The sequence below is a fragment of the Rhinolophus sinicus genome, linkage group LG11, assembly GCF_036562045.2.
Source record: "Rhinolophus sinicus isolate RSC01 linkage group LG11, ASM3656204v1, whole genome shotgun sequence".
NCBI classification, from domain to species: domain Eukaryota; kingdom Metazoa; phylum Chordata; class Mammalia; order Chiroptera; family Rhinolophidae; genus Rhinolophus; species Rhinolophus sinicus.
The window spans coordinates 32,178,626-32,204,561 of NC_133760.1; the positions used below are offsets into that span (position 1 = coordinate 32,178,626).

General features: G+C 37.1%; 1 protein-coding gene across 1 annotated transcript in view; it reads right to left on the reverse strand.

Moving 5' to 3' along the window:
* The window catches only part of TANGO6 (transport and golgi organization 6 homolog), a 140,603-nt gene that overhangs the window by 102,244 nt on the left and 12,423 nt on the right, over window positions 1-25,936 (reverse strand). The window contains exons 5-10 of the mRNA XM_019756706.2: window positions 23,923-24,059; window positions 21,443-21,605; window positions 19,597-19,679; window positions 6,010-6,122; window positions 4,007-4,183; window positions 2,453-2,585 (exon numbers count right to left, since the gene is read on the reverse strand). Of these exons, the coding sequence (XP_019612265.2) occupies window positions 2,453-2,585; window positions 4,007-4,183; window positions 6,010-6,122; window positions 19,597-19,679; window positions 21,443-21,605; window positions 23,923-24,059 (806 nt within the window). The remainder of the gene's footprint in view (window positions 1-2,452; window positions 2,586-4,006; window positions 4,184-6,009; window positions 6,123-19,596; window positions 19,680-21,442; window positions 21,606-23,922; window positions 24,060-25,936) is intronic.

Genomic DNA, 25,936 nt, shown 5'->3' on the forward strand with positions numbered 1-25,936 from the left:
TGAATAATAAAATTGCAGTAACTACATATCTATCAATAATTACTTTAAATTTAAATGGATTAAATGTTCCAATCAAAAGATAGGGTGGCTGTTATCCAAGAAAACAAGACCCTTACATATGCCGCTTATAAGACTCACTACAGATCAAAAACCACACAGACTGAAAGTAAAGGGATGGAAAAAGATATTTCATGAAAATAGAAAGGAAAAAAAAAAACTGTGGTAGCAATACTTATACCAGACAAAATAGACTTTAAAACAAAGGCTATAACTAGTAACAAAGAAGGACCCAATAATCCCATTTCTGGGTATTTATCTGAAGAAACCCAAAACACTACTTCAAGGGAACATGTGCATCCGTATGTTCATTGCAGCATTGTTTACAATGGCCAGATACTTAAGCAGCCTGGGTGTCTGTCGAAGGAACAATGGATAAAGAGGAGGTCGTACATATATACAATGGAATATTGCTCGGCCATGGTAGGGAATGGATTCTTGCCATCTGCAGCAGCATGAATGGACCTGGAGTGTACTGTTCTGAGTGGAGTATGTCAGATAGTGAAAGTCAGATGCAATGTGATTTTGCTTATATGTGGAATCTAAAGAACAAAATAAACAAACAAACTAAACAGAAACAAACTCATAGATACAGAGAACATTTTGATGGTTGCCAGATGGGAAGGGGGTTGAGAATAGGAAGGGATGAAGAAGTACAAATTGGTTATTACAAAGTAGTCATGGGGATGGATGTAGGGTATAACCTAAGGAATATAATTAACAATACCATAATATTAGGTTGGTGCAAAAGTAATTGTGTTTTTTGCAATTATTTTTAACCTTTTAAACTGCAATCATTTTTGCACCAACCTAATAACTATGTATAGTGTCAGATGGGTACTAGATTTATTGGGGTGATAGATGGAAGGAGATTGCGGGACAGGGTAAAAAAGGTGAAGGCATTAAGAAGTACAAATTGGTAGTTACAAAATAGTCACAGGAATGTAAAGTAAGGCATAGGAAATATAGTCAATAATATGGTAATAACTATATATAGTACCAGATGGGTACTAAATTAGTCAGGGAGATCACTTCTTAAATTACGAGGTCTGACAATTAAGTTTGCAAACTTGTTGCAACGATGTTGCTAACCTTTTTTGATATCAGAGGGATTATTCATTATGAATTTGTACCAACTGGACAAACAGTTAACCAAGTTTACTATTTGGAAGTGCTGAAAAGGCTGCATGAAAAAGTTAGACGACTTGAACTTTTCACCAACAATTCATGGCTCTTGCATCATGGCAATGCACCAGCTCACACAGCACTGTCTGTGAGGGAGTTTTTAGTCAGTAAACAAATAACTGTATTAGAACACCCTCCCTACTCACCTGATCTGGTCCCCAATGACTTCCTTCTTTACCCAAAGATAAAGGAAATATTGAAAGGAAGACATTTTGATGACACTCAGGACATCAAGGGTAATATGACGACAGCTCTGATGGCCATTCCAGAAAAAGAATTCCAAAATTGCTTTGAAGGGTGGACTTGGCGCTGGCATTAGTGCATAGCTTCCCAAGGGAAGTACTTCAAAGGTGACCATACTGATATTCAGCAATGAGGTATGTAGTACTTTTTCTAGGATGAGTTTGCGAACTTAATTGTCAGACCTCGTATTCTTTTAATGTTATTTACAATGAGTGACTGGACAGGGAGATGGATGTGAACATGGAAGGTGAGAAGACATTAAAAAGTACCCCTTACTTCAAATTCCAGAAGTGTTAGCCCTAATTCCCTCCTTGCGTTCTCCCATACCTACACCAACCTTAAACTCCACAAACATTCTCTTAGAATAGACACTTTATTTAGGGAAACAACAGAGAAGGCAGAGCTGGAGGACAGGGAATCAGAGATCACCTGGCTTTATGGTCTCAAACAGTGCAAATAAGGAGTATTGTTATGGGGCACAGTTACTGTTGGAAATTATGACAAAAGGAAGCACAACCACCAGTACTAAAGAAACAAACCCAGAAAAGGTTTCAAGTGGCTACAAAATGAAATGAGAGAGGCAGAGCTACTAATTCTCCTTCCCACCTACCTGACAAAACAACAAAAAGGATAAGGGATTACTCTGTAGCTGTAAAACCTGCTATTAACTTCAAAAGAGTTCTTACTGTCAACACAGAGCAAAATTAACCCTTTCATAGATCAATAGTTCTGCTTTGGTCATCTCTAAAATTTCAGTGCAGTCATTCAATCATATGCGTACTGCTGAAGTTAAGTGTCTTCTTTTTATTAAACCTACTGAAAAATAAATTACCCTTATGTCCTCAGATCATTTCTTGTAATAGGACCTAAATGTAGAACCTAAAATTATAACTGCCTTGAAAATTCAAAGGGGCTCCCAATACTGCCCTGGAATAAAGCTGACCATGAACGAATATGTAGTTCTTACCTTCAAGCAGAAGATGAAGAAGTCACCGGCCAAACCACATTCCTGGCAGTGGGACAGCAAGTCCCCAAGATGCTCTACCTGACACTGTTCTGAGGACACCTTCTGGTACAGTGCTTCCTCTTCATCTCCATCACTGCAATGTGGAGTCAGATTTATCTTGGTAAGACTGATCACTCAGAGATATTTTTTTTGAAACCCCATTAATAATATCCTAAAGTAACGTTATTTCCATACAGCAAATTGTTAGAAAGATCTAAAAAAAATTTTTTAAATTATTTTCCTGTTACTCCATGCAAATATTCCATGAGAATAAAAAGTATTTATTCTCAGATGCTAGGCTGCCATGTCCTGCATAGTTATTTCCTCAGACAGGGAAAAGATTCATGAAGAATAAATACTCTCTCAGTGTCAACTTTTTGGAGACATGAAGTGTTTTAAGTATCTAATGGAAGTATGGACTCTATTTTCAGGAGAAAAAAATCCACATATGCATGTAGAAACATTTCCTGTGTGTAATTTCAAGGGGAGTATAGGCCCCTAGAAGCCCATGTAGAGACCCCACGCTAAGGACCTGGCCATGGATGGAGATTCACTCACGCACTGCCTATTCGCTGTTTTTCCTACCATGAAGGGAAACTATAAAATTCTCTCTATAGTCACTACATTGGTCCCAGGTTAAATTGTTCCAAAGTATTTTTTAAATAAAAATGACAAAAATTTTAAAACTTTTTCAGTTCAGGGTCATATGCATAGTTATAACCACAAAGTCTACTAACGCTCAACAACTCTCAGTAAATTGATTTTGTACTGTTTGCAATCAATGTCTCTTTTTTCCTATTTTCCTCTAGTTCACCATATTGAGTGTTCTAAAACTTAACATTAACCATGAATAAAAATATTAAACACTTTAATAAACAGCAGCATTTTGAATGTGATATGAAATCTAAATAGAGTAGTTGCCACCAGTTAAATACCATATGACTCTGATCAACAAGAACTTATATTCTGAGGTAATAACATCTACACATATCACCCAGAAAACAGAAATAATTTAAAATACACTGGTGAGATGCTGGAGAAATAAAATATCCATTTCACTAGCATTTATTAAGCACCTTCTAATCAATCCCTAGGAGAAACAAAACCCCATCATAAAGTTGCCATAAAAGATAGCTATCAGGCAATTTCCATTAGGAGTAAGTCTGATTCTGAACACACACATTTTGAGAGTCAGAAATAGCATTGGCGCGAGGGTGAACATGTGTCTGCCCTGTACTCTAATTCACTAGCAAAGACTTTGTGAAGGAAGTCGGCTTGTTGTGATGCAGAGCTGTGAGGCTCCAGTAAACTGCACCTACTATTAGCTAGCATGTAGGTAAAACCTAGAGAATTACTTAAAGCTGACATTTCATTTAGAGATTTTAAACAACAGCACCTCAGCGGCTTGAGTTTCTGGTTTCCTTTCTATCAGCGCCCCTTAGTGGACAAGTCCCAGAATGGCCTTTTGGGTACAATCAAATCTGAAGAAAGACAGTCAATGATGGGTGGACTCACCAAATGGCCTCTTTGATAGTAATCATAATGCCACCTTGAGTGGCAGCTCTAAACTGACACAGAGAATGGAAAGAAGGTACAGATTTGTCCAACCCTGCAAATCCTTTCAGGCTGGCAATTGCCTTCTTCCTCTCCAGTTTCCCCAGAATCCATAATAAGATCTCTTGGCAAAGGGACCTGGCAGAAAAAAACGGTTATAAATGAGCTTGTCATCTTTCTCTACACATCTGACATGCTAACATAAAAAAAGAAAGAAAGAAAGACTGTCAGGTTCCACTGCATTCTGAATGCTGGCACAGTCACCTAGCACTACTCAAGCACAGGAGTGGAAAGTATGCTTCTTGTGAATTGCAGAATAAAATATCCTGAAATTCAATGAGTGACTGACTGATCTCTGCCTCTAGAAGCAACCTTGATATGACATATAAGTCCCACGTGAATGTGTGTGTGTGTGTGTGTGTGTGTGTGTGTGTGTGTGTGTGTAATTCCAAGCGTACCCATTACCTCTGAATCAGGCACTGAGAAAGAAAGTTTACTCTGATAAAACCATCTACTATCAATGGGACCAATAGCTTGTGACCAAGAAACAGCACACCAACAAATTCTTGCTGATTCCTCACCCCCTTTTATCGGTGCCAGTCAACTAGAAGAGGAATGGAATAAACGTTTGCTTCTTCCGTCTCAGTCTCTGATGTGGACAAGATAGTGCTGTGGGGACTTGGGTTTCAAAACTAAAGCAAGAGTTATTATATGGGTGGCCTTTAAAGCCAAATTCACATATTTATAGTCTCCATCTTCCACCCTACTTTCTATTGTCACTACCCTTATGGCTATGGCTTATAATGAGGCACTAAGTGAAAATTAGAGTGTCAAAGGCAGTATGTAAGCTTTGGCTACTATGCAAGACTAAGTACAACTGACCCATGAACAACATGGGGTTAGGTACGCCGACCCCCACACAGTCGAAAATCCATGTATGACTTTTGACTCCCCCAAAACTTTAAGTTTTGACTCCCCTCAAAACTTACAACCCACAAGGATTTGGTTCCAGGACCCCCTGCAAATACCCTAATCTAAAGGTTTTCAAGTCCCTTATATAAAATGGCATAGATTAATGCATACAGTCGGCCTTTCACACCTACAGACTCCCAACCAGGGCTCAAAAACAGTACAGGTATTTATTGAAAAACATCCATGTATAAGTGGACCCGCGCAGTTCAAACCCATGTTGTTCAAGGGTCAACTGCACTTCCCTTCACCATTTGATGATGATGATGACAGCTTACTATTCGCCGGGGACAATGCTTAACAGTTTAATGCAGTTAGTCTTTGTAATAACCCAACGAAGAAGGTACCATTGCTGTATATCAGATCACACAGGGGGATTTCTAAACACCAAAAATCAGAATTCTGTAGAATTTTAGAGAGGATATAAACTCTTATAAGGAGGAAGAAACAATATAAATAGCTGTGAAAATAGAGCTGATACAATATGAGTCCTACTTAAATTCCAATACAAAAGATTACCTTCTGGGTAACTAAGAAACCCCTTCCTTGCAAACAACATTGCGCAGCACTAATCCCAAATCCAAGCCTAAATTACACAGTGCCACATTCAGATCCAGATTTCCCAAGCTTGATTTCAACGCCCCACAAGGCAGTGATGATCCATCCTCTATCTCCTCCTTCCTAGACATGTAATTCCAGTGTTTCTCACTGATCAAACAGTGGCATGGTCATACATGGAAACAGACTTCATCTCTGATTGTCTAGGACAGAGGCTGAGGAAAGTCATTCTAAAAACTACGTCCAACCCCCTGCAATTTGCAAAGCTCTCTTTTCTAATGAGCAGAATATCAGAGGATCCTCAAATGTTTTCCTGGCTTTGAAAGAAAAAAACAATTACAAGGTGGCATAAGTCATATTCAAAATAAGAACAAGAACAATGTGGGGAAAAAAAGACTTTGCTATTTATAAACAATTAAGGTTCTCTGGTTGTTTACCTTATGTGGGACACACTCTGCTTCGTAAAACAGTAGAGAGAAAAGAGCGCCCCCAGGACGGGAAGCAGAGAATCCATCAAAACTGTTAAAGGTTCATTCCCGACCACGTACACCTAGGGAAAAGGAAAAGGTGAGAGGTACTGTGACTGCAAGGCCAGAGGAATGGGACTCAACATACAATTATCAGCTGGGCTTTGAGTCTTACCTTAAGCAACACTCTAGGCCTAAGCGAACAACTTCAGCTCTAAGGCTAATGAAACCATTTGAGATTGACAGGCGGAAACAGGAGGGAGACTGGACTGCAGCCCTGTGTGTGTGCAGCCTGAAGAACTGCTGGGCGAAATGGGTAAATTAACCCATTTTCTGACACCTTATTTTCCTACCTTTGAGTCTCCTAATCTGTCTATTAATCATCTGTACAATAATTATCTTACTGCTGACGGCCCTGTGCTGAAGAACTAACAAGCGATTAATGCCAACTAGAAAAAGTTAAAACTAGATCTAAGGGGAAAAAACAGAAACATAGCTTGCTCTAGATTTGTCACTCTTAAGATGTAACTACTACTACAATGGCATGTCCTATTCTCTCCAAATTAATAAACGTTCAGAGAAGTTATGCTGTGTACCTACCTGCACTGGCATTATACCGTGTTTCCCCAAAAATAAGACCTAGCCGGACAATCAGCTCTAATGTGTCTTTTGGAGCAAAAATTAATATTAAGACCTGGTCTTATTTTACTATAAGTAAAATAAGTGAAATAGTAAAATAAAACCGGGTCTTATATAAGATCGGGTCTTATATTAATTTTTGCTCCAAAAGACATATTAGAGCTGATTGTCCGGCTAGGTCTTATTTTCGGTGAAACAGGGTAGGGTTGAAAGTGTGAGAATGCTGGTTTTTATTAACAATAATTATGATACATATTTTAGCTGTATCTTTTAAAAAGCATTCAACAAACCTTTTTTTAATACCCGCTGGGATCAAAGTACTGTGCTAGGTGCTTTAGTGATTACAAATATGAATAAGAGTCATGTTTGTGATTTAGCAGGAAAAATAAAACAAGTAAACCAATTATAATAACAATAATTCAAGGTGGATAACTTAAAATACCTTAAGAAGTGCAAAATGCTATTCAACACTCCAGTCAAACATAATAGGATTTCAAAATGTAATTCTGTTATAATAAATTAAAGCCTGATAGTGTGGACAGTGATAACGATGACAAAAGAAGAAGAACTGAAAATGATTACACTCTTAGTACATGTTCCAGGAATGATGCTAGGATTTTTATCTTCTAGATATTATGGTTGATTCTTTAAAGAGTTATCTCATTTAAATTATAACAATCTCACAAATTCTGTATTCACAGCCCTGTTTTAAAGGATGAGAAAAGAGAAGCTTAAAGAGGCCCTTATTTACAGAAAGTATTGATGTATGAATCAATGCTATTTAGGGGAAACGAAAGGCCATGGAGGCACAAGGTGGAAAAATCTCTGTGCTTTTCCAAAGAACCCTGTCCCTTTAAATCAACCCTAAATTTTCACACTCCTTAAGCCTCCCAACTCTTCTGTGGAGTTCAGTAACCAAGGAGCCAGCTTCCTGTACATGATCTAATCTCCATAAGCCCAGCTAAATGAAGTGCATTGTATGGCAGTGTTCAGAAGTAATCTGCAGGCCTAATTATATATCACCAATTACAGGAGGTAAAAAAGAGATTCTCCCAGATAACAGAAGGGCCTATTATTTGGCTCTGAATTCTGTGTTCCCAGAGGTAATCCTTATGGAGCCATCCTTCCTTACCAACATCTTTGGTGTTAAAAACAAAAAACAAAAAGATGGAGTTAAACCTCCATTGTTTACTGGCTTGATTGGGCCAAAGCACCTCAAACTTTAACATGAACTCAATGAAGCACACTGCTCAGGGGTATATGTTGTTGTTGATAAAATTCTTCCAATTTAAATTCTCTTCTTATACTTTTCTGTATTTTTTTACAAGAAACTTTATAGCTATTTATACATATATATTAATTTTTATATAAAGATTTAGCAAATGTTTACTGAGTGCCAACTATGTACCAGGCATACAGTAGTCAACAAATTATTTGCTTCAAAGAAGTTTACCTTCTAGTGGGGGGACAGCAAATAAACAATAAATATATAATATCAGACAGTGACAAGTGTGATGAGGAAAAACAAAATAGGTTAAAGGGACAGAGGGTGATGAGGGGAAGAGCACGTGGAAACAGAGAGAAATTAAGAATAACTCCTGTCAATTCATCCACTAATAATCCATTAAGTTCACAGATAGAAATAGAGAAAAGGGAATTTTTTTCCCAAGCCAAAGATTTAGAGATAAAGTCTCCTTTTGCTCAATCTGATCAAACTCATTTTCTCTAGGATATCTCAAAGAACTTAAATGGCCTCTGCTTAATACATTCAGGATTGTCACCTCCCTTCAAACATGAATAGTAAATTCTTCCTTGTACTGAGCTTAAATCTACCCTCTTTTAAACATCTATAATCAGTCTTTGAATATATAATTATCTTTCACCTCTTCAACTAGTCTGGAAGGCAAAAGTCAAATTCCCTACTTTAGCACCTATCAGAGATGATTATGTTACGTTACCTCAATATTTGGTAAATAAGCAGTTTAAACACAGAATACAATTTAAGGGAATCCCACTGTTACTGCTTTAATGAGGAAAACAATTAACTACCATTTATTGCATGTCTACTCAAGAATGAACCAGATTATTCAGCTAAACAGTCAACATACAATCAATCCCCAAAAGAGTCCTGCAGGTTAAGGACTTTAATTCTTTCTAAAAGTGTGGAAAACTGAGGCTCAGAGAAGCCAAGTTTGTTGAGCAAAGGGACATTTTTAGTAAATGGAAGGGCCAGGATGACTCCAGATCTGTCTGACATAAAATCCACATACAGTGCCTAGAGACAGAAAGCAGATAAGCAGTTGTCAGGGGCTGGCGTGGGAGGAATGGAGACTGCTTAATGGGTACAAGGTTTCCATTTGGGGAGATGAAAAAGTTCTGAAACTAGACAGTGTGATGGTTCTACGACACTGTGAATGCACTTAATGCTACCGAATTAAAATGGTAAATTTTATGTGTATTTTACCACAGTTTAAAAAAGAACAAAGCATGTACCCCATGATCTCCCAATACTCACCTCCCCTTGCTCATCATACCATTTTCGTTGCTTCAATCTCTAACCTATACCAACTTTATCCCAGCTGTCTCCCAATCCTCCCCAAGTCAGTAGATCCCAGGTTGTCAGGCTGTAATAAACCTTTTCCTAAAGACTTTGCAGGGCAGGGCTGGCGTTCCTGAGTGGCACCATGGACAGCAGCTTCCGGACCACCTTCTCTTCCTCCTGAGTCTTATACAGCCCCCTTCCACCGCGTCTTCTGGTGGACGTCCAGGGCCATACTAGCTAGCCCTTCCCAGTGACAGCCCCCTCCTTCCAATCTCTTGCCTCACACTGAACTCACATGCAAGTTAACAGTTTGGTCTGCACCTGACATCCAACATTACCCTCTACTTACACTCCCAAAGGGGAACCTGGTCACGTGCCCCTGAAAGTGGACTCCTCAGATTGCTGACTTGTATCTAGAGTTTAGTGATCCATACAGGAACACAGGATGCTGGACTGACTCCGCCAATGCTGAACTATGATCTCTTGGTGCCAGCACTGACAATGACCACACGACCCAGAAGAAACAGAACAGTCCTTCCAATGAAGTCATACTCCATACGAAGGAAACTGTTGGGCCAGTTCCTTCCAGTATCCTCCACACCAGGCTGGTGATAGTACCAACTGAGGAAGCAGTGAGGCACAATAGGTCAGCTGCTTCCTGCCCCACTGGCGGCAGAGCCCTACTGCACTGTCTTTGTGCCCTGAGATCGGGTATTGTGGAATTTCCTTGGCCTGTGCTTATGTGTAGTGTCTTTCTAGTTGGGGGTCCTCCCTGCTCACCTAGACACAAAGTGGGATGGGAATTTCAGTTCTGAAACATAATCCGATACTTCATTATATTATTTCTACCTGTGGCAAAAATGTTCCATATCATTTGAAAGTTTCCTTGCTGCCACAGTAAAACTATTGGGTGTATTTCACATAGAGTTCTCTGTAAATACTTCCACTGACCAGTTGTGAGACTTAACACAAATCAATTGACTTCTCTGCATCTCAGTTTCCTTATATGAAAAATAAAGATTTGGATTTATCAAGCTTTAAGGCCTCTTTCAGCATTCTTTGATTTGATTGCAAGTTTGTTCATTTTCTTCTATAACTTTTTGGTACCTCAGCCATTGAGAGGTAAGACCAGTTGAAATAAATGAACCAACCATCCCTCCCCCCAAAAAAAATTTTGAAACACTGAATCTTCAACTTGACCAGGATGTAACAAATTTCTATGCCTTCCTCAAACACTTTCTGTTCTATCAATTCTGAAGTTAGTACTTTAAAGATGAAATCCTATTTGGTGGAAAGGTTTTCTGGTTACTTGAAGTATCTGCACAGCTAGGGATAATCAAACAAAATACCGGCAGATGGGAAAGCTGGAACAAGGAAGGGAGAGACAGACTCTCAAGAAACCTTTTCTATTCTTTGGCATGAAAAAGCCTCTCTGAGAGTATGTGAGATGGTGCTTTGAAGAAAAGTTAAACTTCCATATCTACCTGTGTCTTTCTTTTCCAGTATAAATGTGTACGGCAGGGCTGAAGGATGAAAGAAGAGACCAGTATGGATCTGTGAAACCCAGAATGGCTCAGAACAGAGCCGTTTCCTCATTCCTTTCTGGGATTTCCACATTCCTTTCTGAATGCATCTTGGCTTTCCATCACAGAGCCAGCCATGAGAAGAGGCGTCTGTGGTTAAGCCTATGACCCTTCATCTAAGCTTAGAGGACTGTTGCTCTAACAAGTAATAGAGGCGTGTTTCTAGGTACTATTTTTTTTTTTTTTTAACTTTTACTTATTTTAAGTGTATTTTTCCAGGACCCATCAGCTCCAAGTCAAGAAGTTGTTTCAATCTAGTTATGGAAGGCGCAGCTCACAGTGGCCCATGTGGGGATCAAACCGGCAACCTTGTTGTTAAGAGCTCTGCGCGCTGACCAATTGAGCTAACCGCTCTAGGTACTCTTAACTAAAGATCACACATTACTGTAACTCTTTCTTTGTAGACTGGGAGCTCCTTGAAGACAGCAGCTGGCTCTTAATCATTTCTGTATTTGTAGAGCTAGCAGAGTATCTGGCATTTAGCAGGTACTTGGTTAAGTTTTTTTGTGACTGATTAAATGAATCAAAGAATGAATGAGCAAAGTAGACTGATGTTTATTTTCTCAAAAGCTCTGTTTTTGTGGGGAAGTCACGATGCCCTCTGTCTTTTCACATTTTTTTTTTTTTAAAGCTGTAGCTAGAAGCTATTCAATCAGCACAAATTAGCTGAACAGAACAAAACTTTAGCCATGAAAGGGAGAGCAGAGTGATCAAAAGAAGCCTTGATTTAACTATACTGGCTTGTTTCACACTTATCTTCAATGTCTGGAGGACTGAATTTCTCTGGAAGGATTGACTAGAAATTTAAATAAAAAGGGAAAGCAAAAACTCAGAGGAGTCAAAATGGTCAAAGTATTAAGAATAAACATGTGCTTCTGTTTCAAAGCAAAACAAAATAGAAAGCGGTCCTTCCACGTTCCGTTTCTCATTTCATAGACTTCTATTACACTGTTAAGCACACCCCTTACTGCTATAGAGCAGGTGAAAGAGCACCAGGAAGAGAGGACTCAAGAAACTTGGGTGTGAATTTTGTTTCTGCTACCGATATGATTGTCCAAAAATCACATATTAAGGTGAGTGAACACAGGTAAAACTTTTAAACCTCTTTAGGTCTGTTTCCTTATTTACAATGTAGGCATTAAGCTTTTGGCATAAGGACCAATTAAGATAATTCATATAAAATATTTTGTAAAATATACAGCCGTGTACAAATGTTAAATTTATTCCCAAATATTTTATTCTCTTTGATGCTCCTGTAAATGGAACGGTCTCCTTAATTTATGGCCTTGTCTCTTACAGGGGTGTACTTCTGTGGAAATACAAACATGATGAATCTTTTCAGAACCAAGCTGACTGAATCCTAACAATGAAATTCAGTACAGGCTGGAACTTGATTTTTATCCCCGTTAAAGAATAAACTAGTCAAATGCTGCCTTCTAAAATATCACAGTGATCCTTTTGATAGTAATGTTCTAGAACTTTTAATGCACGTACTGAGTTTAATTAAGACTTGTGAGAGGCAAAAGAATAAGACAAGTTACCTAATATAGTATTCTGTGCATGCTTTCAGAGCATATTGCATAAAATTATCTTTTTAAAAAAGCTTCCCTGAACCAAAAAGGAACTGACAGTTTTTTGAGCACCTGTTATGCGCTAAAGTATGCAGTGAAACTACCAAAAGTTACCTTATTCATCCCCGCAACTCAAATATTAAATAAGTCACCTGAAGTCACACGGATAATCACCCTGGGAGCCAGATTCCAATCTAGGTCTGTTTGACTCAAAGGGCCAGGTGTTTGTCACTACACTGTACCACAAAATCTGAACTGCAGCATTTAGAAATCGAACACTTGCATCTCCCACAGCTTTAAAACATACTCTTTTAGTCCTTTGCATGTTATTTAAGGTCACAGTTCAGTAAGAGATGGAAACATCTGGAAAGAACGACTGCCTTTAGGGAGGACTCATAGATGGGAGGGAGACTAACTTAAAGCCTTTTGTACTTCTTAAATGTGTACCATGTTCAAATATTACCTTTTCTAAACACAGAAAGAGTGAAAGACAGAGAAAAGGAAAGACTGGTCCCTGAACCAGCTCTGCCACTCACTAGTATAATCTGGGACAAGTCATTTCACAATCTTATGGATTTCTGTTTCCTTTACTATGAAACGAGGGATTAATTTGTCAAAACCCTAAGAATGTACCACATCAGGAGTGAACACTAATGTAAACTATGGACTTTGGGTGATAACTGACATGTCAATATAGGCTCAACGACTGTAACAAATGGACCCCTCTGGTGTGGGATGCTGACAGTGGGAGAGGCTGTACACACGAAGGGCAGAGGATATATGGGAACTCTGCACTTTCTGCTCAATTTGCCTGTGAACTTAAAACTGCTCTAAAAAATAAAATCTATTAAAAAAAAAAGAGGGGGTTATACTAAATTATTTCTAAAGTTCCTTCCAGCTCTAAGGTGCTATTATTCTAACTTACTCTACAAAAATAATTAAAAATTCACAAAGAAGAGTCAACTGGCCAATCTGACAAAGAAAGAAACTTTTAATTAGAAATTCATTAAGATTAAATGGGGGGCAAAAAGGCTTGGATAATTAAAGTAAAGATTCCCTGAATCTGGAAATAGAGAGATAAAATGGAAATGAGAATGTAGAAAATAAACTAATTAGGTATCTTCTAGTCTTTCCTACCCTAATCTTTCTTCTGCCTTTAGAGAGTCTCGACAAGCATAGTGAGAAATACTAAAAGGAATCACCTCCCAGCCCAGTATCAGATCATGGCCAGTTCTCTGAAGAGCAAGAAAATGTCCATTCAGAAAGAATTGGAATTATCTTATCCTGCCCTTCCAGACAAATCTCTGCAATCTAGGCCTCTCTTCAGTTCTCTAGACAAAGAAAACCATCTATCCCGCTCATACCAGGGAGGACAAAAGAACTGCAACATTCCAGGGATTCAGAGTCAGAAGGAGACAGAATAGGAAGCCACTGGACTAAAAGATATTTGAAGTGCATACCCCACTTTTGGATTAGACAATTTTACCAGATGTAAGGTACACACATAGAAATGAAGAGAATTATTTATGCAGATAAAGTACAAGTTAGGTATGACAAGTTTTCAATTCAATTCGACTAGCACCTATGTATACACCTGTATTCCTGAGAACTTTCCAGTTGGCCGACGAGAGCCACACCGCTCACTCACTGCTGTGTATGGATGCAAGAGTAGAAAGGCCTCCCCTTGTAATTGCTCCTGCCAGAAATTTTTCATCCAGAGAGCTGAGGGTTTAGTCCCTACAATACCAAAATGTATTTATAGTTTGTTTCCGAAGGAAATATTTCTAAAATGGATTATACACAATCCCTGTCTTCTTAAACAAAGTACGTATAAATACTGACCATACCAGCCCCAACATAACTTGCTTTTCAAATTATTATGCCTTTTTGGGACACTTTTACTGTCTTTTTCTTGCTCCTCTCGTCAGTGTGCCTTAGTCTAATGAACTTCTAATCTGTTCCTCCTAATTCTGTGATGGTCATAAAAATCAGATAACCCATCTGATCAGGCCTGTACATAAAGTAATGACGAAGCTGGCTCTGAGGAACTAAAGGGCTCTGTAGTTAGAGGTTGACACGGTAGCGAGATGGACAGCTGTTATAATGCAGGTGGCACAGTGTTAACTTGGAAATGTCAAGTGAGGCACCAAGATAAAATAGACTTAAAACTCCAGGAAGACAAAGTAAAATGAAAACAGGACTACACAAACTTCTCATTCAGAAAGAGGGTAGAGAAGGACGCAAAGTGTGGAGACTGTGAGATCAATGAGGATGATTTTTTTGGACAGAGCCATTGGTGAGGGTGAGTCCATCCCTCCCACGAAAAATGAAACATAAACTAACCCAATTTAAAAATAGGCAAAGGCACTTAACAGACTATTTCTACAAAGAAGACATGCAAATAGCCAATAAGTATATTAAAGGCTATTCAATATCATTAGCCATTAGGGAAATGTAAATCAAAACCATGGTAAGATACTTCTTTATTCCTACTAGGTGAGTTATAATTTTAAAAAAGGATAATAACAAGTGTTGGCCAAAATGTGGATAAGTTGGAACTCTCATAGACTGCTGGTGGGGATGTAGAACGGTGTTGCCACTTTGGAAAACCATCTGGTAGCTCCTCAAAAAGCTAAACATAGAGTTACCGTACGATCTAGCAATTCCACTCCTAGGTATGCACCCAAGAGACGTGAAAACATCCATACACCCAAAACCTTATACATGAATGTCCATAGCAGCATTGGTCATAACAGCCAAAATGTACAGAAACAACACAAATGTCTATCAACTGATGAACAGATGAGCAAATATGGTATATTCACACAACAAAGTACTATTTGGCATTAAAAGGAATGAAGTACAATATGGATGAATCTTAAAAACATGATAAGTGAAACACCAACTACCAAAGACCACATATTATACAGTTCCATTTACATGAAATGTCCAGAATTGGCAAATCTATAGAGACAGGAAATAGATTAGTGGTTGCCTAGGGCTGGGGGCAGAGTGGGGAGAATGGAGAGTGACAGCTAATGGGTATGGGATCCTTTTAGAGGGGACAAAAATATTCTAAAATTAGATTGTGGTGATAGTTGCATAACTGTAAATATATTAAAAACACTGAACACTTTAAGTCTGTGAATTGTGTGGTATGTGGATTATATCTCAATAAATCTGTTAAAAAGAAAAGAATAGCGAGAGAAACCAGAGCTGGAAATGTTCCCAAATACCTCTCTAAAATTAAACACCCTCTTGTTACCCAGTGAGTTGATGAATCAATTGAATCATTGCAGATGTTTTCCTATTCCCTGCCATTGAGCTGTATTCTATAATTTAGTATTAGCACCAAGTTAATAAAGATAACACATCCTTTGTTGCTAAGTTTTACACAATATTTACCATTTTCCTCCAACATACACATTTCCTCTGTTTTCCCACTGCAGCTGAGCTGCCAATACCTCGTAGAGAGAATAATTACCCTCTGCAACCCTTTCTGCTTTCATGACAGTCCCAATCCTTATGCATAATCAAGTGTCCACGGCAAACTAATGTTTTGCTTGCCTCTCCAGGTTTCAAATTCACCAAACTGTTCACGGAACTAGAGTGGCTTTCCCCCCCTTTTCTGGGAAACAGTAGGAGAAATGGCAGGATTCACTGTTTCTGGATCTCTCTGTTTAGAGCAGTGGTATCCAAACTGCGGCCCGCGGGCCAACAATCCATTTTTAATTGGCCCACAGCAAATTCCAAAAATATATTTAGTTTACTTAAATAAACCAGGTGAGGCAATACGTACTTCACCTCGAGTGAGTGGCCCAGCTGTTTGTGTATTTTACCGCATATGGCCCTTGGTGAAAAATGTTGAAAAAAGTTTGGACACCCCTGGTTTAGAGGCTAATTCATTTGCCAGAAAGAAGCTGTTTTGTTTCCTTTTTCCTCTAAAAGCAATTTATTGACTTCCAAGGAATACTATGAGGGGTTTGTTCAAAAGTTTAGTCACAATTAGTCCTCTCCCTACCAGCACTTTCAAGTCTTTCTGACATTCCACACCCAACCATTTAACAGTTTTTCATCATGATATTCCTTAGATGGGATGTGACTAAGGATAATCTTTTTGAAAGTTAGTTGGCCTTGTTCTCATTTGCTTTTTAGACTACTTTACATAATTTCTTGTCTTTCTATAATCTGAAAAGTCCTTGACTACCAATATGCAGAATAGGACAGAAGAACTTTCTTTTCATAAGTCTCTAAATGAGGCTTTAAAAAATAAAAATGGCATTATATTCATTAAGTCACTATGTCATGCTTTGTCCCTGAGCAATTTAACTCTATATCTGTACGCCATATCAACCCTGTAAAGGGTATACTGTTTTTTAACAGCTAAATTAAGCAAAAGGATAGTAAACATCTCTTTAGTAAAAAGTGTTATGGAGAATGAATTTTGAATTTTTAAGCATGCATTTTATATCTATGAATTTATCAGTATAATATGTAGAGCTTAATACAGAAGCATCTGCTTTTTTATCTGAAAGAACATGACTTAAGATTGACTGTATACCCTCACACACTGCTAGGGGGAATGTAAAATGGTGCAGCCACTTTGGAAAACATACTATATTTTATATGCAATATCTAGAAAAGGCAAATCTATAGAGACAGAAAATAGATTGGTGCTTTCCTAGTGCTGGGGGGAATGTGGTGGATGGATTTGGGACTGGTGTGGGGCTTCCTTTTTGGGTAATGAAATGTCCTAAAATAGATTGTGATGACAGCTGCACAAATCTGTGAATATACTAAAAAGCCACTGGTTTGCACACTTTAAATAAGTGAACTGTACAGTATGTGAATTATATCTTATAAAGCTGTTTAAAAAAAGATTTACTCTACATCCAATGTCCATCAACTGATAAATAGATACACAAAATGTAATATAGTCATACAATAGAATATTACTTGGCAATAAAAAGGGATAAAATATCGATATATGCAGTAACCTGGATGAACTTCCAAAACATTATGCTAAGAGAGAGAAGCCAGCCACGAAAAGAGCACATACTGCATGATTCCTTCCTATGAAATATCCAGAGAGGTAGAGAGCAGATAAGTGGTTGTCTGGGACTGAGGGTGGGAACAGGGAGTGACTGTAAATAGACACAACAGATCTTTTTAGGGTAATGGAAATGTTCTAAAACTCTATTGTGATGGTTTCACAACTCTGTAAATTTACTAAATATCATTGAATTGTACACTTAAAACATTATTTTATGGTCTGTAAAGTATACCTCAATCAGTCTGCTTTATTAAAAAAAATTTACTCTAAAAAATTTTAAAGAGGCAAATAACACAATTTTTTAAATGGGCAAAATATATGAACAATTTACAGAAGCAAAAATATGAATGAACCAAAAACATGAAAAGATATTCTATTAAGAATTAAGAGAACCAACTGCTAATGAAAACTACACTACACCTAACAGATTGGCACAGATTCCATGGAAATAACTCAAATGTCTACCAATAGAAGAATAAACAAATACATGACGATAGTCATATAATGGAATAACATCTAATAGTGAAAATGAATGAATTAAAGTAACACACATTATGATGTCATTTAAATAAATTTAAAATCATGCACAACAACACTACGAAGAGCACAAGGAATAATACACACAAATTCAGGATAGTGGCTCCCCTCAGGTGGGAAGCAAGGGAAACGTGATCAGTGATGGTAGAAGGAGGGCTTCAGCTGGATTGTTAATGTTTAATTTCTTAAGCTGAGTGGTGGATGCATGAGCATTTTACCCTTTATATTTTTTGTATGCTTGAACTATTTCATAGAAAACTAAAATGAAAATATTTACTGTAAAATATTTAATGCACTGCCATAGAAAAGAAATGAGAAACGTGAAATTATACTGGATATAATTCACATGCCATAAACTTCACGCTCTTAAAATGTACAATCCAGTGGCTTTTAGTATATTCACAAGGTTGTATAACCATCGTCACTGTCTAATTCCAGAACATTTTCCTTACCTCAAAAAGAAACCCTATACCCATTAGCAGCTACTCACAATTTCCCAGCCCCAGCCCTTAGCAACCACTAATCTATTAATACTTTCTGTCTCTATGAATTTGCCTATTCTGAACATTTCACATAAATGGAATTATACAATGTATGGTCTTTTGTGTCTAGCTTCTTTTAAAATTTTTAAATTATAATTTTTAAATGTTCATCCATGTTGTAGCATGTAGCTATACTTCATTTCTTTTTATGGCTGAAAAACAGTCCATTATATGGCTATATCACATTTGTTTATCCATTGATAGACATTTGGGTTGTTCCCATATTTTGGCTGTTATGAATAATGCTACTATGAACATTCGTGTACAAGTTTTTGTGTGAACATGTTTTCATTTCTCTTGGGTATATAGACCTAAGAGTGGAATTGCTGGGTCATATACTAACTCCATGCTTAACTTTGTGAGGCACTGCCAGACTATTCTCCAAAGTGTTGGCAGCACCTTTTTACATGGAATATAGTTTTGAAAACTGTCTACTAGTGTATATGTTTTTTTGGTTTTTTTGTATCTGTTTTTAATAGTAAAATACTATTATAAATTTATTGAAATAAATTTTAAAGGAGCATTATTTACCCCAACTCCATCTGAACCTAACACAATGGACTTCATTTTTGCCTAAAAATATATATTTCACATAGATTTATAAGACTGTAAATCATAGAGAACATACAATCTATAGTGGTTTTTTTTCATTTTCAGTATATATTTAGGTAGTCATTTGCAGGATTCCATTATTCAGACTTACCTCTTTATGATGGTGATTGCTATCAAATGTCATAAAGCAGATTCGATATTATCATACACTTTTAGGAAGCCTACAGTATTATAAATGCCTCTGTCAATTTCTTTAAAAGACATGCTTTTTTCAGTGGCATGTGCCAGTTAGAGAATACAAACTGTTTTAACAGTCAGAGAAGTGATGAAATTGACAGTTTCAAAATAGATCAGTTTTTCACGATCAGTTTTTCACTAACAGCTTATAGTTTCCAGTTTCAAAAAAAGAAAAGATTTTAATGTTTTAAATTTAAGATTAATCATTCTAATTCTTAAACCATCAATTAAAAAGGCAAAATTATTTTAAAAGACTAAGTACAAATATTAGCTAAAAACATTAGTGATTCAAATTACCAACCTTAAATACATCCTCAATACATCTACTAAGTTCTTCTTCTGTCACCAAAATGGTCCCTGGCACCATGCGACTTTCTGGAATCTCTATAGAACAAAAACCAAAATTACCCACACTCAGGCCAACAAAAATACTTCATTTTTTGAGCCATTTTTAAAAGAATATACTGATTCCAAGCTACATTCCTATTAAATGTATAAAGAAATGTTAATTTACTCAAATATCATGTTTATCATGTCTGAATAATCACAAATTTCACTTCACCAAGGCTTAATCTGGTGGTTTTACTATGTAAAAGAATTAGACTTTCTCTATCTCCACCCACCTCACCCAACACACACACAGAAAAATTCATACTACAAATGACTTCTACACAAACTCTACACAGACCTAAATTTGCTTTAACCATAACAGCAAACTTTTTCTTCATTTTTAACCTTAGAAACTGCTATCCAGAAAGCATTTTTTTTAATCACTAAGAATACTATAACGATACTCTGTTTCCCTGCATTAAGCTCAATAAAGCATGAAAACATACTAAGGAAAATAGTGAAAATGTCAGTTTCTTAAGACATTAAAACAGAACTAAATCCACCGGCCAAATCTGCAAAAATCTGAACATCAAAATGAGTGACAGGAATGTTTGGTAACTCACTGAATAAAAAAAGAATCTATGAAATCTATACTGATACTTCAATAATTATTTTTTAAAAAGGGATAAGGCAGGGTGGCAGGTTGGCTCAGTTGGTTAGAGTGCAGTGCCCATAACCAACATCACCAGTTCGATTCCCATGTGGGCCAGTGAGCTGCGCCCTCCACAACTAGATTGAAAACAACGACTTGACTTGGAGCTGATGGGTCCTGGAAAAACACACTACACTGTTCCCCAGTATTCCCCAATAAAAAAAAAATTTTTTTTTAAAGGGATAAGGCAGAGAGAAAGAAATGCTCTTCTTTACAGAAGAATACCAACTAACATTATAATAGAAATAACACACGAAATACAAAATCACCATTTTACTGGCAAGACTCATCAATGGATAATGAACCACAGTATGAAAGACTATTGAGAAACAGGGTATTCACACAGTCCCAGACTATCATTCCATAGATTACTTATTAATTATATAGGGAGGAATATATTTTTACAATGGAGAAATCTGCGTGCTACCACCTTAATCAAACGATCAAATATAACTTTGCTAATACTGGGATAAATCAGTATATGTCCCTTAATTAATCTGATGGAGACTAAGAAAAAAAACATCATTCTATGTAGTATTCCTGCCAAAATGCTTAACCTCCATCTAATCACAAGGAAATAATTAGACAAATACAAATTGAAAACCATTCTATAACCTGGGCTCTTCAAAAATGTCATGGTAAAAGACAAACAAAAGACTGGGGAACTATTCTCCATTAAAGAAAACTGAAAAATCATAACAAGTAGATGTTATGCATGATTCTTGACTGGATTCTGGATTTTTTAAAAACAGCTATAAAGGAAATTCTTGGGACAACTAGAAAAATTTTAATACAGTCTGTATATTAGATGATGTCTACGAATAACTCTCAAATGCTGCGGAACAAATGCATATGCATAGAAAGAGAGAAGATAAAGCAAATGTGGCCAAAACGTTAGCAGTTAGTCCACTGAGGTGGAGTATACAGGGGTGGCGCAATGTAGTCTTCTTGGAACTTCTGTGACGTGGATTTTTCAAAATGCAAAGTTGGAGGGAAAAAAGTAAACCTAAAGCCACTGAAACATCACAGATTTAAGTCATTTAAAACTGAAGTACTGAAGAAGAGATCTTTAGAGGAACACCCACCACCAGACTTCCTACTTTACCTGCTGTATTTAAACATCGATAGAGAGGAGCTAACATTGGCTGAAGTAAATATTTGGCTGCCAACTGTGGGCGTTCTCCTGCCATAGTTATAAAGGTAGTGGTAGCAACTCTCTGAAATTGTCGCGCCGTCAATTTATCTTGAAAGTGAAATAAATCCAGAATCTAAAAGAAAAAGTACACAAAGTAAGTAAGTAACAGGCTATTGGCATGGAGCATTACATTAATTAAGAAGAGACAGTACTAATTTCTCTAAGGTAAAAAATAAACTCACTGCAATAACACTGATTCAACAACAAAAAAAATGTTTAATTTAACAACCCAGTAGCAAAGGGTGTGAGAACTGAAGAGGCTGTGTTTTTCTTAATTAATTTTATCAAATTAATAAAATATATGCTCATTGTAGAAAAATCTGGAAAATAAAGTTTTAAGAAGAAAATTCACTGAGACCACACTTAATATTCAGTTTTGTATATTACTAAAACCTTCTCATACTATTATAAATTCCTCAAAGTATTATATAGCAAAATACAATATATATTCAAACTGTATGTAAGAATTTATTAAAGTATCTCCTAATATCCAGACATTCTGTTTTTCCCAAAATTTTGCTATTCTAAATAGCACCACCAAATGAAATTACTGGGTCAAAGCATATAAATATATTTAGGGTCTGAAGAGTCTGTCGTATTTGAAGTATCCCAGATAATAATCTATTTTATTCTCAAAAATAAACATAGAGGGCAGCCGGTTGGCTCAGTGGTTGGAGTGCAGTGCTCATAGCACCAGGGTCGCCAGTTCGATTCCCACATGGGCCAGTGAGAGGCAGTGGCTTGAGCTTGGAGCTGAGGTGCCGCTGGGTGGCCAGTTGGCTCAGTGGTTAAGAGCACGGTGCTCATAACGCCAAGGTCACCGGTTCAATTCCCACATAGGCTGGTGAGCTGCGCCCTCCACAACTAGACTGAAAACGACGGCTTTACTTGGAGCTGAGCTGTACCCCCCACAACTAGGTTGAAAACAACGACCTGACATGGAGCTGATGGGTCCTGAAAGAACACACTGTTCCCCAATATTACCCCCCCGCAAAAAAAAAAATAAAATTAAGTAAATAAATAAATAAACATAGATCTCCAGTGCCTATAAGTGTATTTACCCCAGTCTATCAACAACTGATAGAAAAGTGTATTCCTGTCCTAACTTAAAAGTGATGCTTGTACTTTTTGCAGACAGGAAAATCTTCTGTCTAAAAACTGTATGTGACTCCTGACACTGCCATACAGAGACTCAGCAAGCCCGAAACCTATGACTTGATTTTATCATTTTGTCAAGTACCAAAACTGTAGCTACTAGTTTCAGAAAATATTTATACGCATCATTGCAAATGCTAACTTTGCCCTGTAAGATGACTTATATTTAGTGTATTCCGATATAAGATAGTTTTGAATTGTGGTATTTTGTTCTCATGCATGCCTACCCGTGAGAAGCCCAAAGATCAGCGTAACAACTGAATGACTTTCTTTGGACTGTACTCCAAAAGGCCTGCCTTACTTACATCTAAATGCACGGGGAGTACTGATTAAGAAAACTCCTTCCACATTTTTCACCTATCAGATTAGCAAAGTTAGAAAAGTTTTATAACACATTGTGTAGGCAAAGCTGTGGGAAAACAGATAAGTAAATAATATCAAATATTTAAATGTATATACCCTTTGACCTGGTAATTTCAATTCTAGGAATTTTTCCTATGGTAATACTTGCAGTGTGCAAGATTTATGAATATTAACTGTGGCATGGCTTGTAAGAGCAAAGTAAGGAAAACAACTCAAATATTCATTAATAGGAAGCTGGTTAAATAAATTATGGTACATTAATGTAATGAAATAGTCCACACCCATGAAAAAGCATGAGGCAGCACTAAATGAAATGCCTGTACATGAAGTGATCTCTAAGGAACATTGTTAAGCTAAAAAAGCAAAATGGAAAACAGTATGTGTGTGCAGCATGTTAGACTATATATACACATATTATTGTATATACAGAATATCTCTGGAAAATAAAAAGACATTGGTAACAGTACTACTTCTGAGGGATGAGGGAACAGAGATGGGAGGGAGACTTATTTTTCTGTTTACTCTTTTGTGCTTTTTAAATTGTGTAACATGTTAATTTACCTTGTTTATTTAATACCTATTTTTTTTTTACCAATTAAAAAAACACAGAAAAGAGATGAAACTTTAGTTTCATACTCCAGCTCTGAGAGCAAGCTGGGCTAGTCATCTAATAATGACGAGGCGTTTTTAAACCTAACAGTTTGGTCAGTGTCTTCCACAGGTTTTTATTCCCTTATTAGGAAGCCCCCTCACTGAACAATAAACTTAAATATTACCTTGCTTTTACCTCAATATTAGAGGAACATTAAAAGTCCTCCCTTTGTAAATAAGCAAATAGTCCTCAAACGGTCAAAAGAAACAAAACTATTTACCTGGGGACAGATATCCCTATAGTAATCCTCTGGGGAAAGAGACTGCTGGGGACAAGAGGCCAGTATCTTTGCAATCAAGTCACACTTCCTCCAGTCAGCGGCCGTTGCCTCAGCGTCACTCCCGCCAGCTGCCCGGGCTGTCAGCAAAGGAGAGATGTCAAAAACTCAGACCAGTTCCCCATATAAAGTCCTTAAAACTGAGGGTAAAGAATGCTTTTTTCTCTACTGAAAATTGTTTATTTCTTCTATAAGAAAATCTGCCCCTCTGCACTTTTCTTGCTATGTTGGTTTCTGGGACGTTCAGAGAAAAAAGTAGTACTTAATCACTGTAATAATACTATTCATGATTTGAGTACAGTAAGTCCTCACTTAACGTCATCCATCCATAGCTTCTGCAGCTTTAAGCTAAATGGCATATAATGAAACCAACTTTACCATACATTAATTGACATAAACAAGATTTAAGTTTCTATGGCATCTCATCAACATTATAATGAAATGACGTTGAATGAAACTACATTATTCACGGATTTGCTGTACTAGCTTCTTCTCAGTGTTTATTACTTTTATTCTTATTATTTCTTTTTATACGAATTATGTACTTTAAATTGCTTTAAACCAAAGCTATTCAGTAACAGGGACCAGATTTACCTTACCACCTTAAATGAGTAGAAAACTGCACAAAATATATAAATAATGATTTTCAGACACTGGACAACAGACAGCCCAGGACACTGATCTCTGTGAGACAAAAAGCAAACAAGATGAGCCCCATGAATACTCTAGCCTACCACCTAGACTGAGTTTTGAGACCAAGGCAAAGGGGAGTCCAAATGAAGCCTGGCATCTTTTTGAGTAAAAGAAACATAGTTCAGAGTTCAGGAAGGCCAAGACAGCTAGACATTTCAAGGCAAAGTACCAGCGAGGAGGAAGCTACGCAGAGCTGCAGAGATCTATGCTGGAGTATAACCTGTGTGTGCAAATGGGGGAAAAAACCCCAAGACTAGGACAAGAACCACCAGAAAGGAAAAGGAAGAACAATCCACAGAGTTCACATGGGGCTGGGAATAATTTGTGTTCCCAATAGCGAGCCTGGAAAGGCTTCCTAATACACAGGGCCTCAAGTAAAATCTGAAAAGGGTATTATTTCCTTAGTAGTGGGGCCAAATTACCTTAGATCCACAGTAACAAGGCTTAAAAGCCAGGATCAAGGGGATGAAACTGATTCCAAGAAAATTAAGTATATTCCAGAACAAAGCCTAACAAAGGAATACAACAAAATCTAGCACCCAACAATGTAAAATTAAAAATAATCAGTATCTATTCAAAAATTACCAGGCATATGCATACAATAGAATATTATTCAGTCATAAAAAGGAATAAAGGGCTGATTCATGTAAAACGCGGATAAATCTCAAAAACCTGATGCTAAGTGAAAGAAGCCAAACACAAAGATCACAAATTGTATGATTCCATTTATGAAATATCCAGAACAGGCAAATCCACTGAGACAGAAAATGGATCAGTGTTTACACGGGGCTAGAGGAGGGGAGAATGGTAAGTTATTACTAATGGGTATGGAGGTTTTTGGGGAGAGATGGTGAAAAGGTTTTGGAATTAGATATTGGTGACGGTTGCACAACTTTGTGAAAATACTAAAGACCACTAAAGAGTGAATTTTATGGTATGTGAATAAAATCTCAATTTTAAAAAATTACCAGATATGCAAAGAAGCAAGATAACATAACCAATAATCAGAAGGAAAATTAATAGAAACAGATGCATAAAAACAGATGACAAAATTATGACATTACAACAGCCATTATAAATTTATTCCCTATGTTCAAAAAGGTGAAAGAATGGTCATGATGAGATAAATGGATATAAAAAAGAACCGAACTGAATCTCTATTAATGAAAAAGAAAACATCTGAAATGAAAAATACACTGAATGGTAGACACTGCAGAAGAAAAGATCACCGGGCTTGAAAACAGCAATAGAAATTATCCAGAAT